The 17010-nt window shown below is 39.3% G+C and overlaps 1 protein-coding gene across 1 annotated transcript; it reads right to left on the reverse strand.

Moving 5' to 3' along the window:
* Positions 1-753: 753 nt before the first annotated feature.
* Positions 754-14010, reverse strand: LOC120873884 (transient receptor potential cation channel subfamily M member 6-like). The gene is made up of 5 exons (XM_040254989.1): positions 13743-14010; positions 10352-10565; positions 5829-5953; positions 3347-3518; positions 754-926 (listed from the first exon to the last, which is right to left on the reverse strand). Exons 1-5 carry the CDS (start codon positions 13932-13934, stop codon positions 754-756), a joined length of 876 nt encoding a protein of 291 aa, XP_040110923.1. The 5' UTR covers positions 13935-14010.
* Between the last annotated feature and the right edge of the window lie 3000 nt (positions 14011-17010).

Raw genomic sequence — 17010 nt, forward strand, 5'->3', positions numbered from 1 at the left:
CAGAAATTATGGGCATGGCATCCTTAAAGAATCTGACACTCCAATAGTGTAAGAATCACTTGTCTAGGGTAACTTTAGGAAAGAGAGAGGTATAATCGAAGAGGAAGAGGGTAGAGGGTGGAAGTGGGGCTGAAAGGGGAGAAAAACTGTAAGGGAAAAGTCATCAGAGAACAGTTATAGCTTAAAGTGAATAAATGTTTTTTAAGCAAATGAGTGGGGTCAACATTTCAGTTCCTGTGCCCTGTATTTACTCATGTGGCAGAAATACCATGCTTTTGAAATTGAAAGAATCACACTGGGTTTAGGGATGGCTTAGAGAAAAACTCCCATCTTGAAAAGAAGAAAGAATTAAAACCTCAACTAAGTACAACATATGCTACAAAAATATCAGGATATTGATTTCTCTAATTTCTGCTCTATTTACTGACAGCAATTGAATTCAAAAGTGACTACCACAGTGGTCTTCTCCTTCACTCCCCCTGGATATGTTTTCCCTAAGCTCAGACAAGGTTCAAAGTCCTTTGTAGATGCAAGCCATTCTACAGCTAAAGAAGTAGTAACTTGCATCACTGGAGGGCATTTTGGTGTTGCTTTAATAAGTACAAAAATCACTGAAAAATGAATTCTCAACCCATCCTCCAAGATATCCAGAGAATTCCGGTCCCTGTCCTCTAAGGATATCCTTCCCACATGAGAGCAGAGCTTAGGAAGAGGAAAGAGTCAGCACAGTTTTAGAAATGAAGGCTCAACAGCTCACCCTTCGTCTGCTAAGTGTTTGTGGGTGAAGGCCAGGAGGTCAGCAGCCCTGCCTGTGCCTTCGCACACCACCACCGGGTCTTTGTCCTTCACAGTCTCCCACACTGAGAGGATGACATTGGGGCCACCTTCCACCACCAGCCCCACCACGGGCACGCCTTGTCCAGAGCCTATTTCAGATGACAAACAGTATCAAATTGTTACAAAGGGACTCTATCAGCAATGCCAATTTCCAGACACAAGCCTTTCAATTACCGGGTATATTCCTTACTTGACCTAGCCATTCTCTTCTGTGACTCAGGTTTACTTAGTTCAAGGCCAAGTCAGAAGCTTGGACTTTAAATAAAAGTAGCCACAAATATGGTTAGAGTATCTTCTCCCAGTTAAAAAGGTATCTAAAGGCTTTCAGTAATTAAAAAATAATAAGAAGTAGTAGTCTTCAAGAAATTAACTTTTTATTGTGGAAATTTTCAAACATACGTCAAAGAAAACAGAATGATATAATGGATCCCAATGTATCCATCACTCACCTCAAAAGAATAATCAAGCTGTTGACAATTCAACCAACTTTTAATAGTGGTTACTTTTAAGAACAGACTGGGATGGGTAAACCTCAAAGACTTTTATATTTCAACGTATTCCATTTTTCACTAGTTGACTTTCTTGTCAGACTACATACTGCTTTATTAAAGTAAGGAAGACAAAAAAAGGAAAGACTGTGGAGTCATTCTTTTTAAAGATCTTAAGCAAACAAAAGTTACAGATTGATATGTCCAGTATGATCCTATTTAAAACCCTATTTAAAATTTTAAAACTATATATATAGGTATATATTTTATATATACATATACACACACCTATATGTACAACATGTTTTTATATTTATATAAATAACCAGAAAACTCTGGGATGATATACATCAAATTATTAATAGTGAAGGGAGGAGAAGATTTAGGGAAATGTTGACTGTTTATAGGCTTCTTGTTTAACTTTTTCATCACATGTGTATTGATATATTTAATATTTAAATCAATTTTTTTTTCCCCCAAAAGAAGGAAAACTGGCAGGCAACACCATGCCCACACCTGAGCAACAGAGGACTTCACTCTGGGTTCCGGGTTCTACCACGCCCTCCTCTGGCCAAGCCCTTCCCCTCACAGTGAGGAGTCTACAGGGTCAAGGTTCAAGGGAAGCCTGTGCTCCCTGTCCTACATTGGACTGTACTAGACCCCAAAATTCTTGATTCCAGGGGCTGCTTGAGCCTCTGCCCCAGGGATGTACTTGTCAAAGCAAGAGGATCTGGGGGGAGTAGGGCTTGGACATATAGATTGGGGTGTCTAGGTGACAACGTCTATGTCAGGCCCAGACATTATGAGATTGAGCCAAAGCAAGGAAGAGAAGCAGAGAGTGACCTGTAAACAAGGGACCGAGGTGCTGGTTCTGCTTTACCTCCATGATTTGGCTTTGTACTCCCCAGAATCCAGGACTCTGACCTCAAACCTGGCCTTCCAGCTATATACACAAAGGTAAAAGGGTTAAACATTATTTTATTATGTTTTTAATCTTGTTATTTGTGTTTGTTAGCTTGATTTAAAACTTTTAAATATTTAAACAAACAGTATGTGGGTTTCCATGTGCACCTTGTCCTGACTCCACAAATGACAGGAGTGGGCCTCTTAGCCCATTGTTTTAATATTTCACTTCCTTTCCTTTTCTACATAACTCCACCTCCTTATTATTTTCTCCTTGTCATTAAAAATCAGACCTAAGATGTACCAATTGATAGGCATAATCTTCTTGTAACATCATCTTATAAAAACTAAATTCAAATTCTAGGTTTTTATTTGGAGAAGAAAGCGATAGCCTTACCTATCAGAAGGGATATGTTCTTCTGAAATCATACAGATGAAAAAGTTAACAATGGTTATTTTTCATAGTAAGATTATAGAGGGCTATCCCTTCTTTCTATGTTTTCTTTATTTATCTGAATATGAGAGTATATAACACTTTTATCATTAGAAAAATAAATCAGTAAGGGTATTTTGCAGGAGAGAGAAAAACAATTCAATTTCAGTTAGGGACATCTTTCTTGAAGCAATAACTAATCTCCACAAAAATAAATATATTTATTATTATTTTCTACAAAAAGAATCTTATTGATGCAACTAATTAAATTTGTTATAAAAGGAAAACAACTGTAAAGTTCTTGCTTATAAATCTCATGAGAGAGCTGACTCTACTCCTGACTCTCAGTTTAAGCGCATTATAGCTCCAGATGAAAACCTCCTAGAATAGGCATCCCAGGAAAGGGTACTCTTCTCCAAGACCTGGATTACGAAGACATGCAGAGTCACCCAATCCTATGCTTTCCATCCTCAGAGGCCTACAGCACAGGAACTGACATTGGCCACATTTCATATGGATGAACTCAAGGATTTCTACAGCAACTTTATGAGTCAGCCTTTTTTTTTGGATAAACGTTCTCTCTCAATATCAAGGTTTTACCAAGGACTACAAGAAGCCCAGTTGGACCTCTCCACAGCAGTGCCCCTAGACAGGACCTGTCGGCTGAGGCCCGGTGGGTACTCACAACTATGTATCTTCTGCAGAGAGAGGTACTTTTCCAGGTTCCTCCTGAGCTTCATCTCATTGCCATACTTGCCCACAGTGCCATCATCAGACAGGATAAAGTGGGAGTGCATGCAGTTGAGTGTTGTGAGCTTGCTGAGGGGGTTTCCCAGAGTCTGGTACAGGCACACTACCTGTAAGATAGCAAAAACAAGGGTCAGAGGTCCTTCCTGGGCCGACTGCTCCAAAGGCCTGTTTGTGCACTACAGAGTTCCGGTCCACGCCAAAAAGTACTACTAGCTACTAAGAGCAGTGCCTCTCAGGCTATGTGCAGTGAAGACTCAGTCTGAGTTCCTTTACTTTTTGTTTTTCTGTGGATGGATACGTAGTCCTATAGTGCATGACTAGTCTGCACCTTGTGCCACATTAGACTCGTGACACAAGTTCAGCAACACTCACACACAGCAACATGAGAACACTTACCATATGCTTGGAGTCACAGCACTGTTACATTGCTAGAAATGCTTCCAAGTCTTTATTTTCAATTTCTCTACTTACTTTGTCTCAGATCACTGAAAAAACAGTTCAAGGATCTACACTGATATGCAGAGCACATCAGTATTCAGAAGCTATGCCTTTAAATAGATCTATTTCAGAATAATATTTGGACGCTGATTTATGTTTCTAGTATCCCAAATGAAGTGAAGAGTAAATGGAGATGTATCCACATTCAGTATAAATTACCCAGATCCATGGAATTCACCAGGCAAGAATACTAGAGGGGGTTGCCATTCCCTTCTCCAGGAAATCTTCCCAACCCAGGGATTGAACCTGGGTCTCCTGCATTGCAGGCAGATTCTTTACCATCTGAGCTACTAGTGAAGCCCCTTATTAATATTTACTGATTCTTCCATAAACTACTCCAATTCTTATTTGTTTCCAGGGAGGAAAGCACAGCACAGTCGTTTGGTATCTGTGGGGGGTTACTTCCAGGACTACTCATGGATACTACAGTCCACGAATGCTCGGATCCCTCATATAAAATGGCATAATACAATTGACTTTCATATCCTCCAGATCCATGGTCGATTGAATCCTGGGGATCCAGTGCTGGTTGACTCTTCAGATGCAGAATCCACAAACAGGGAGGGGCAACTGTGTTTAGAGTCTAAGAGTCCAAGTTTAAGGCTAGACTCTTCTGCTTTCTAATTTTAAATCTGAGTAATACCTGCTTCCTTTCTCAGGCTCATTTTCCTCATGTGTAAGTGATATTAATGATTCCTATAGCAGAGGGTTGCTGTGAGGTGTTAAAGAAATAATGGGTATAAAAAGTACCATAAATGTTACAACATTAGTCTTTAAAAGTTACCTTTACAATTCCTAAGCATGACACTGAGGATAGAAGCCAAAAAGAAAATGATTGATAGATTTAACACATTTTTTTTATATATGGAAAGATTTCATAAATAATACAAATTAAAATCTGGGAAATGCAGCAAAATAGCAAACAAAAATGCTAAAATGAATTATAAAAGGTATTTCAACATTTTTAGCTATGCTTAAAAGTGTCCAGAAACCACATGAAAAGATGTGGAACCTCACTAGTAATCAGAGAAATGTACTTAAGAACAATTAGGTATTAGGTATTATACCTATCAGAAAAGCAATGTTTTCTAAAAAGCCAGAATATCTTCTGAAGCCAGGAATGGTACAGAAAAATGGGCATCCTCATACCCTGTTGTTAGGAATGGAAATTGTTATCATCTTTCTGGAAGGCAATGAGTCACTTTTTTTTCAAGATATAGTTGTTTTGTTTCAGTTTTTTAGTTTTTATTGGAGTACAGTAGCTTTACAATGTTGTATTAGTTTCTGCTATACAGTAAGTGAATCAGCTATATACACATATTCCCTCTTCTTTAGCTTCCTTTCCCTTTTAGGTCACCTCAGAGCAATGAGTAGAGTTCCCTGGGCTATACAGTAGTTTCTCACTAGTTATCTGGTTTATATATAGTGCGTGCTATGTCGCTAAGTCTGACTCTTTGAGACACTATGGGCTGTAGCCTGCCAGGCTCCTCTGTTCACAGGGATTCTCCAGGCAAGAATACTGGAGTGGGTTGCCATTTCCTCCTCCAGGGGATCCTCCCAACCTAAGGATTGAACCCCCATCTCTTATGTCTCCTGCATTGATTGGCAGGAGGTTCTTTATCTGTAGTGCCACCTGGGAAGCCACAGATGAGAGTTGGGAAAGCTATTAGAATTACCCAGGGGATTAGGTTTGAGGCATGAGCAGAGATCATTTCAGGGTTAGTGCCAGGGTTTGGGGCCTGAGCAACTGCAGGGTAAGATTGTCACTTTCTAAGACAGGGTAAGAGAGGCAGCATGAAGTCAGGAATTGGTTTGGGGCATATTACACTGAAGATGTCTACAGGTATCCAGGTATAGTGCTAAGCTGGCAAGTGGATATATGTTTATTTCCTTTTGCTATGAAAGAATTGTCTACTTACATCTCTTCCAATAAGATCTTTCCGGTTCTCAATGACACCCCAAGGAGGGATTCCAACTGTCCAGATTTTTCTCAAGGACTGCGAGGAATGAGCTTTCAGGGCATCCCCAACATGTTTGGACACACCTATGAACAACCAGGTTAGAAGTCAAACTTTAACTCACAAATCACACAAAACACTGCAATTGCCAGAAAGAGAATAATAGACAAGTATATGCAAAAGACTGTTATCAGGGAAAGTTGCTGGCACACAGGAATTACAAACATAATAGTTTCACTGTCCTCAAAATCCTCTATACTCTGTCTATTCATCCCTCATTCTCCCCAGTCCTTGATAACCACTGATCTTTTATCATCTCTATAGTTTTGCCTCTTCCAGAATGTCATATAGTTGGAATAATGCACTATGTAGCCGTTTGAGACTGGCTTAACCTGCCTTTTAATTGCAAATACTACATTACACCACTTACTCTTTTTAAGTAGAATCTGACTCTGTATGTATCATTAGCACAGGAAAAAAAAAGCAAAAACCCTGCATATTGCATGCATCTGAAGCATAGCACTTTAATCATTTTCTTCTCTCCGGCATCCTCCCCTCCAGCCAATCTTTTGCACTTTTCCCAGTCATCTTCTAAAACTGGGGTTCTGGACCACAGAACACACATCAGTACCAACAGAGATTCAGATCCATAGGTTTGGCGTGGATTACCAGCATGCACGTGAGTCTGAGTGCTCCGGGAGTTGGTGATGGACAGGGAGGCCTGGCATGCTGCAATTCATGGGGTCGCAAAGAGTCGGACATGACTGAGCGACTGAACTGAACTGAACTGAACCAGCATGTGGTGGTGACAGTTTTTCAGCGGCCCACTTCTGATCTTAATACATATTACCTGCTAAGACTCCATAAAACCTGATCGGACAGTATCATTCCCTATTCATTCTTCTGTTCAAAAATCTTCTGAGGGCTCCCTGCTACACAGAGAATAAAACCTCAGCCCAAATAGCATGGTACCCAATCTGGCTCCAGTCTCTCTTGGCTGTCCCCATCCTCTGCCACAAGGCACATCCAGCTAGTAGGTGTATCACCACTCTCTGCACATGCCTTAATCTCCAGCTGTGTTCCCAGCCTTGAACTGCCACCTTGGCCTAGAATGCTTCTGTCTACCCTTTTCTCAAGGGAAGAGTATATATCCTCCACCAACCCTTTTTCTCAGGTTTCCCATCTGGAAATGGAATTTGTCTTCCTGTTTCTTTTACTCCCAAACACTTTCTTTGTATCTCAACTATGGCCCATTCAGCATCAATCTTTGGTTAGTTATTTATTGTCTGTTTATCACAGTCACCCACTTCATCACTAAACCCAGGGGCCATATCTTACTCATCTTTCATCCTTGAGTAAGATGGATGATCCGCTGGAGAATGAATAGGCTACCCACTGGGAAGATCCACTGGAGAATGAATAGGCTACCCACTCCGTATTCCTGGGCTTCTCTGGTGGCTCAGCTGGTAAAGAATGCACCTGCAATGTGGGAGGCCTGGGTTCAATCCCTGGACTGGGAAGATCTCCTGGAGAAGGGAAAGGCTACTCACTTCAGTATTCTGGTCTGGAGAATTCCATGGATTGTCCAGTCCATGGGATCACAAAGAGTCAGACATGACTGAGCAACTTTTACTTTCAAGAATCATCTGGGGATGTTATCAAAATGCAGTTTTTTTCATCCCACTCATCTGGGGAGCCTGATATCTAGGTTACCATCAAGCTCCTCGGTGATGCTGATGTTACTGGTCCAGGGACCACTTCTTGTGTAGTCAGGCCCTAAGGAGCTGTGCTTGAATCAAGTCAGACCCTGGTTATCATTTAAGGAAGCTCCAAAGATATCTCATTTCTTTTGTTCATATGAACTATATCAATAGTTTTCACACTATTATATTTGCATTCCTTAATTGACCCTAACCTAAAATATTAAATTTTTAAAAGGCAGTAAGTAAAGCACGTGACACAGTTAACTATTCAAAGAAAAAAACTATGACCAAGTTCACCTTTTCCTGAACTCAATGAACTTCCCCACCCACCCCTTTTTTTTTTTTTTTACTGGAAATAAAATAAGTACTACACACTGGACTTAGAACTCTGCAACCTTCACTTTCTTTTAAGAATGTGAAAAAATAGTACCAGAGGTTACCCATTGGTGACAGGTTCTAAACCCCTTGGTTTTATTTTTTATTTGTTTTTTCAATCACTTGCTTTCCTTTTTAGTCAAAAGAAATGATTTCTTATCTTAGTACCTGTTGCTCACTTCTTAGACAAATGTGTAGGCCCTGGCCTCTACCTCATAGTCAGGGAGACTCATCCTGACCCAGCCTGTATGTCAGAACACACACACGCCACAGGTGCTACAGGCAATAAATCCTACAGAAATTAAGGAGCAAAAGTGAGTTGAGATAGACAATGCTTCCTGGGTATGTTAGAATCTAATGTCAATCCTCAAGGATGGGCAGAATTTAATAGGAAACACTGGCTAGAACATCCCAAGTAGAAACAGAGAGAAGTAAAGGGAAGATGGAAAGCTACAGAAGTGATATTGTGACTTGTAATAAAAACTATTTAGTCTGTCAGAGACACAGAGCTTCTCAAATCCCTAAGTGGTGAGAGTGACAGATGGTTTTGTTATGTTATGAGACAACTTTTGGACCTACTGTTGTGGGTTGGTTTCCAGGATAACCAACCATCCTTGTGATTAGAGGGTTGGAACTTCCAGTCCCATCCCCAACCTCTGGGGAAGGGAAAGGAACTGGATATTGAGTTCAATTATCAATAGCCAATAATCGAATCAATTATGCCCATATAATGAAGCCTATGGATTTCCCAGGTGGCTTAGTAGTAAAGAATCTGCCTGCCAATGCAGGAGATGCGGGTTCCACCCCTGGCTTGGGAAGATCCCCTGAAGAAGGAAAGGGCAACCCACTCCAGTGTTCTTGCCTGGGAAATCCCATGGACAGAGGAGCCTACAGTTTGTAAGCTACAGACTGTAGCCTACAGCAGGCTACAGTCCATGGTTTGCAGAAGAGCTGGACATGACTCAGTGACTAAACAAGAAGAAGAACAACAATGAAGCCTCCATAAAAACCAAACAAACAAACGCAAAACAAAACAAAACAAAAAACAGGGTTTGGAGAGCTTCCAAGTGGGTAAACATGTGGACATGGGAGGAAGGCACAGAAGCTCCGTGCCCTTTTCCACAGGTGCCTTGTCCTATGCAATGCTTCTATCTAGCTGTTCTTGAGTTACATCCTTCTATAATAAACTGGTAATCTAATGAGTAATTGGTTTCCTGCATTCTGTGAACTACTTTAGTAAATTCATCAAACCCAAGGATCGGGTAGTGGGAAGTGAAAGAAAGTGTGAAAGTGTTAGTCACTCAGTTGTGTCCAACTCTTTGCGACTCCATGAACCGTAGCCCACCAGGCTCCCTCTGTCTATGGAATTCTCCAGGCAAGAATACTGGAGTGGGTTGCCATTTCCTTCTCCAGGGGAAATCAGGGATAGAACCTGGGTCTCCGGCATCGCAGGCAGGCTCTTTACCGTCTGAGCCACCTGATTTGCAGGCAGAGAGTCAGAAGCACAGGTTAACAACCAGGACTTGAGGCTGACATCTGAAGTGAGGACAGTCTTATGGGACTGAGCCCTAAGCCTGTGGGATCTGATGCTGTTTCCAGGTAAATATTGTAGAACTGAGTTGAATTGTAGGACACTTCAGCTGGTCACATGGAAACTGGTGTTAGAATTGTGATAGGTTATTAATAGATTGGTAACAGGAGTTTGTGAAGTTACTAATTCTCAACCCCGGCTGCACATTAGACATCCTTCAGAAGTTCCACCCTGAAAAACTCTAATTAATTTGGGGTAGAGCCTGTGTATTGTATTTTTGTAATGCCTCCAGATGATTCTGTTACACACATACAGTTCATAAAAACGGATGCAAAAGAGTCGGGTTAGAAGTTCAGGGGCTACTAAATGAAGTTTTTGAATGCCAGATTTCAAGGAATATAAGACTCAGATAGAGATAGTATGTGAAAAGGTAGTTATGTAGTTAATTATCTCCTCATGCCCCATACACTCAATACAATTGTTGCACACGTCCCTGCTTTCGAATGGCTGAGAACGTGACCATGGCAAGTTTAGCTCATGTCTATGCCCACACACTACACCCTTGCATGGAGTCCATGTCCTTTGTAACCTTGCAATAGTCCAAAGCTCATGAAAAACTATTTTCTTTGGTAAAAGTCTACAAAGTTATATTAAAATAGGAGATTTTAACAATGGTAAAAACACAGTCCAGGAAAGGTCTATGATTCTTCTGGGTTTCTTTTCCAGTTACTACAGTTTCAGTCTTCCTCACTCATGCTGCCTATATCTCCTGGGAGCACTGCAGAGCAAACTTAAGTTCTATACTGCCTGATTCAGTTTTAAAAGGAATTACAGAAAAAGAAAAAAAAAAGAGTGAAACAGGGAATGTGCCTTACCTGTATTAATGCCTTCAGTTATTATCCATGCTCCTGTTGTCTCTGCAGCTTTGACCAAACCTTGGCTGAAGATCTCTTTAAGCTTTGAGGGCATCTTGAAATTCTGGATACCACCATGGACGGAGATTACCAGCTTTGGCAGTTCCATCTTCCACTCTTTCAACATTAAATGTAACAGGTGATCCAACTTTGTGTCATAAGAAGTTCTAATATACTGGAAGATATACATAGACACGTACACATAAAATAGTGGAAAAGACATGCCAATTCACAATAAGCACACAGCAGGGCAACTGAAATGCCAAAACTTAAAAGAAAAGTGCCTGGAATCTCTTTAAAAGTTCATCTTCCTATGATAGAAATATTTACTTTGAAAGGATCCCACACCCCCTTTAAGTTCCTTCTGGGAATTACAAGTCACGGCAGGAAGGTTTCCTCTGGTTTTCAGCATTGGTCCATCAGTGTTCTCTAGAAGGTCTGAGCTGAGGCAGAAAAATGTCAAACTGGCAAAAACCATTACTCCAGCAAACCCATTTTAAAAAATTGTTTAGAAATGAGTGAAATGAGGCTTTTCATAAATGTTATGGCTTTTCTTAATTTACTTGGTCATTTCACATATGTGCATATTTTTTTCATCCACTATTGACAATTATTGTACATCCCTTGAGATGCATACAGTTACATGTTTGCATAATTTAAATTAAGATCCAGGAACATGTATATTTATTTCAAATTTTACATTCTAATGACATTATTTATATATACATATATATATATATAATCTCTCCAAAAACTTTTTTTCCCTAAAATATACACTTTTCACAAAAGGGTCAATATAACCAAAAAAAAAAAAAAAAGAGGAAATCAGACAGTCCCAGAATCATTTGTCATTTTGCCCAAAATTAAAAAGTGTATGACTGGTTTTCTTTTCCCAGCCAATGCAGCCACTTACAGATTGTTAAAATCATATTGAGATGAGTGTGAGCCAACCAACAGCAAGAATAAGTCAGATTTATAGGATAAGAGCTACAAGAAACCATGAACCTATAACCACAGGTAGAGACTGCCATAGATATGCAAATAGGAATTATCACATGATCCTCCAGAATGTAATAGTGATTTAAAACAATGGTCTTCACTTTTAAAATTTAAAACAATTGTCTTCACCTTTGAAATTCTTAAAACATAATCCCTTTATTTCATAATTAAAATATTAGGAATTCTGAACATGAGGATGGTACAAGCCATCACAGAATGTATTGAATAGTAGAAAGAATCTAAGGGTAACTAGGATTCAATTTACAAGTGAGGAAACTGAGTTACCATGGCTTTATCATGTATACAAATAGCATTGGACCTTTGTGCAATGGTTTATGTTGCTCCAAGTAATAAATAAAGGCAGAGAAGCAGCTCTGGGTTAGTTCTCCTTCTATCGCAACTCTTTCTCCCAGGTAGCACTCTCTTTCAACCATTAAGTACTTTTAGTCCTAGAAGATACTTCTTGAGATTTCAGGATAAACACCTTTCATTAACTAAATTATCAGCAGCAGAGTCTTTTCTTCCAAAAACCAACCAAAGGCGATGCTAAGGGTTAACTACTCTTACCTTCCCCTCCTCCTCCTATATTATAACTAACTCACCTCCAATTCTTTGTGGAAGGAGGTGGGAGGGCTAACAACTGGGAAGGCAAATGCAGCCAGAGGGATGAGTACCCAGCTCTCACAAGCTCTCCTGCTATGCACCCTAAGACTGAAGTTCAATTCCAGGCTGTACTATAAGGATAGCTGCTCCTCTTCTGAGAGGTCAAATGCATTCAGGCACAGAAGAGGTAACAGGAGCCTAATGCTAAGCATAAAACATATTAGTGATCAGGAGATCTGTCTGACTATGCTTTCAGCTTTCCTAAATATACCCTATTCCCCCTTGGCCCTCGTACAAGTTATTCCTCATGCCTAGAGTGGTGTTACCCTTCTGCCTCTCTCACCTTTCACATCTCAGCATAGCCATCCCTACTCTCAGGTGGCTTCCCTGACAGATACACCCAACCCAAAAAAAACAGGAGTTTGCTTTTCATTCTCTCAAAGAATGCTGTACTCCCCTTTCATAACATCTACACTGTCTGTAGTAATCGTATGTTAATTTCCTGTTTCCCTCACTAGACTGTAAGCAATGTTAGTACACAGAACACGTGGTCTTTGTGGCATAGCAAACTATGAAATGAAGTGAAGTGAAGTGGCTCAGTCATGTCTGACTTTTTGCAACCCCATGGATTGTAGCCTATCAGGCTCCTCGGTCCACGGGATTTTCCAGAGTGGGTTGCCATTTCCTTCTCCAGGGATCTTCCCCACCAAGGGATTGAACCATAAAGATCTGCTGAATGGACTGAAAAAAATGAGTAAATGATGATGATTATGAACCAACATAAAACAAAAGGAAGAAGACAAAAACTTAAGGGAAAAATCACATAAAGAGTTCTGTGAAAGTCAGTTTTCTTGTCAACTGAATGAAAAGTCAATGCACAAAGTTAGGTGCAAGAGGATTAGTAATCAGAAATGTAGACTACTATACAATTATATTATGAAACCTTATTATTATGGCACTATTAAAACTGTTGCTGATTCGCATTGTTATATGAGAGAAACCAACACAACATGGTGAGGAAATGATCCTCCAATATAAAAAGAAAAAAGAACTTAAGACTTGTTAAAACATAAGAAAAAAAAAAAAAAGAATTATTCTTTCAAATCCATTTAACTGATGATGACACTCCAGGGCACAGCTGATTCTGAGCTTTCCTGAGGCAAGTGCCCCTTACATTTTCCCCTGGAAAAGCTGCCTCTAAAAAAGCAGTGAGTAGTTAACAAGCTCAACAGAGACACCTGACTTGTCAATATGCAAATCAATGCAAAATTACCATGTTAGAGACAGGAGGAAAACTGGCCTGGAGAGCCCAGCACTGTCAGTCAGGGGGCCCAGAAAGAAATCACCCCCATTTCCTTTCCAAGAAGAATCTCTCATGGGGACATATCAGGCTATGGCCACACTTCTGCTGAAATCTGTTCTTTGGTAGTAACTTTTGTACACTTCCGAAGGAAGGGCAGCACTTTGGCAACTGCCTCAAGAGTAATAAGCCATTCTCTTCTGCAGGGGGCATAAAAGCTGGCTTGAAAGAGGTTAATCAAATAAAGAGCTGGGCCACATCTGGGAACTGGGCCTCAAATATAAAGCAAACAGCCGAGTCATTTTTGTCAACAGGTCAACAACATGGATCGCCTTTGCAATAAAATCTGGTCATCTGATCATCTACACTTGGAAATTCTATTTGGACATACATTTGGAGGTTATATCCTCTGTTCAGAAACCAGCAAAATAATGTGAGTTATTAGCAAACCTTGGAGTGGTGGATGTGCTCTCCATGTTGGAAGTTAATTGTGCCAAAGGTATCCGTAGGGCTTTTCGTTGTGTGCTTTTCAACAGACCATTGTTCATCTTCACTACCGCTGGCAGCTGAGACTGTCCAAGTATAATCTATACCATGATGGTCTCTAATCAATAGTCCACAGTAACACCTTAAATTTGACATAAAAACCAATTTACAATAGAAAACACACAATTTTAGAATAGGAAATAGAGGTAATGGAAACTTCCCTGGTGGTCCACTAGTTAAGACTCCATGCTTCCATTGTAGGGGGCATGGGTTTAATCCCCGGTTGGGTAACTAAGTTTCTACATGTAGTGGTCGAAAAATTTAAAAAGAAAAAAAAAAGATTCAATGTTTCTACATGTTTCTAGGGTAATGTATAGATGACATATAGCAACAGTTTTAAAACTTTACATTGAGGTTTATATTAGATTTCAAACACTGGGTTGTTTTCTAAGTTTAAAAACATTCTCAGAGGTTCTCTCCCTTAGCTGCACATTAGAATCATTTTGGGGATGCTTTAAGAAAACACTAAAAATCTCTTATGTACCCATGTTCATAGCAGCATTATTCACAATAAGAAGGAGCTAGAAGAAACATCAACAGATGAATATACAAACAAAATTTAAAAATTCTGAACATCAACTGATGAATGGATGCACAAAAGGCAAAAGTTCTAAAGATCCATTACACAACAGTGTGAATATACTTAACACTGCAGAACTGAACACTTAAAAATGATTAAAATAGTAAAGAAAACAAAAACATCAAATTGTATATTTTAAACATGTGCAGTTTATTTTAAGTCAACTATACTTCAAAAAAGCTGTTTTCACAAAAAAAAATCCCAAGACTTAAGAAAATATCCTCATGTAATATGTAAAATGCACATCAAAAGGAATATTAACCAATCCAAAAAAAGAGATGTGACTTCAGAGATATATATAAACATAGAATTTTTTATCTAAGGCTTACCTGATTAAATTCTGACAGACCTGACATCCTGCAGTGCATCTAAATAAAACAGATAAAACCAGTTAGTTTATTAATATATTTTAAAACAAATTTAATTCATATATAAATATCTGTTAATTTTCTATAGTCTGGAAATCAGGATTACTGAGTATTCATATATACTACCTCCCAAATATTCCCCTATGTCATTTACCATATATAATTACACCTTAGCAACTATGATCTAATTAACGGAACAGCGTTAGGAACCAAAATACCTGGATTTAAATCTCAATGATTTAACAATTCTTCTAAGCCCCAGTTCTCATATCTGTAAATAATATCTGACCCATACAGTTATTAAAAGGATTAAGGGTGATAATATATATAAGGTGTCTTACAATATCTGGTACACTGCAGTTTGCATAATAATGTTGACTACTAATACTATGAAGATAACAGAATTCTTAAGAATTAAGTAAGAAAATATACATATACAATTTTAAAACCCTAAACACTGTCAAATTGAGGAACATTTGGTGTGAATATAATTGTTATCTTTATTAATCTCTTTTTTATGATTCAAAAAAGCCTCCTGGATTTGGGAGTTAGCATTATGATCATCAATGATCACATTTTTAAGTCTGAAGATTTTTTGTTTGTTTTGTAAAAATAAGATTTTTAAATCTTAGCATCATGGCAGATCCTCTGTTGTAACAAGCAGGCTCTCTAATTGTGCTTTTCGGGCTCTAGAGTGCATGAATTCAACAGTTATGGCACAAGGGCTTAGCTGCCCTGCAGCATGTGGGATCTTAATTCCCTGCCCAGGGATCAAACCCACCCTGTTCCCCACAATGCAAGGTAGATTCTTAACCACTGGACCACCAGGGAAGTCCTGTAGAAGTTTTAACTAGAAAAGAAATCTAGTTAAAATAAAATAAAAGATAGTGTTCATAAAATCAATCATTCTAAATTATTCAGAAATGAATGTTCCAGCCTTTTAGAATTTTTGTTCCCTCAACAAGTTCAAAATGAGGGGGAAAAAAAAAAAGCACTGTAATCAAGTCCATCAGATTTTTTTCTTATTAGGAGGGACAAAAAGAATCAGTAAAAGATCAACTTTTATCTAAGTTTAAAATAATGAACCATCACTCTTTTGCTGTGCACTGTAAGGAAGAAAACTGCATGAAGGCTACAGCTTTGAGAATTTTACTAAGGTCTAAGAAAAAGGCCCGGAGAAGGCGATGGCACCCCGCTCCAGTACTCTTGCCTGGAAAATCCCATGGACGGAGAAGCCTGGTAGGCTGCAGTCCATGGGGTCACTAGGAGTCGGACACGACTGAGCGACTTCACTTTCACTTTTCACTTTCATGCATTGGAGAAGGAAATGGCAACCCACTCCAGTGTTCTTGCCTGGAGAATCCCAGGGACGGGGGAGCTTGGTGGGCTGCCGTCTATGGGGTCACACAGAGTCGGACACGACTGAAGCAACTTAGCAGCAGCAGCAGCAGCAAGAAAAAGGCTGACATAGGAGAAACAGCCATAATCATCCATTAACCTTTTTTTTACAATCACAGAAAAAGAGAGACTGCTTTCTTTCAATAAAAAGTAGTACATCTTAGACCATTCATGGAATTATGATCATTGATGTTCTTGAGTCTGTGGGCTAATGACCTACAGTGTACCACATTTCATGAAGTTCAAAGTGACTGTGAAGATGATTTTCCATTTACAGGGCAGTGGGAGTCACCTGAACTCAGTCTGCCTTCCACTGCATCCATCATCATACTACAAAATGTCATAAAAGATGAAGGGAAAAAACAAGGTTACCCTGACTTTTTAGTCTGTAAACATTTCATAAGCAGGTAAAATGAGGATTTCCAGTCACAGGGCTTATAAGCCACAGGTAATTCAAAGAGGGTGGGGCTAGTAAATATTTAACAAATGCAAAGAACACTATTTTAGTCATCATCCCCAAAGAACTAGAATTTCAGTGACCTCATGGTGCTATCTTTCATGAACATAAAGCTGTGATTTCTAAACTTCAAATGAATACAAGGCTAATTACCCAACAGAATCTAAAAATAGAATGGTCCCCCTAATTAAAACACTGCTCTCCTATTTTCCTTTCCTTTTAACTCTTTCCCTAAGGGCAATGCTACCCAACCTTAATTTCATGGATCCATTACCCTGGGGAATTTTCCACAGCCCTGTCTTCCTTTATCTTTCACTGGCTACTGTTTTGAACTTTGTTCTACAAGTAGAATTTTCAAAGGATTGTCAA

Source organism: Oryx dammah, unplaced genomic scaffold (assembly GCF_014754425.2).
Source record: "Oryx dammah isolate SB20612 unplaced genomic scaffold, SCBI_Odam_1.1 HiC_scaffold_1, whole genome shotgun sequence".
Taxonomy (NCBI): domain Eukaryota; kingdom Metazoa; phylum Chordata; class Mammalia; order Artiodactyla; family Bovidae; genus Oryx; species Oryx dammah.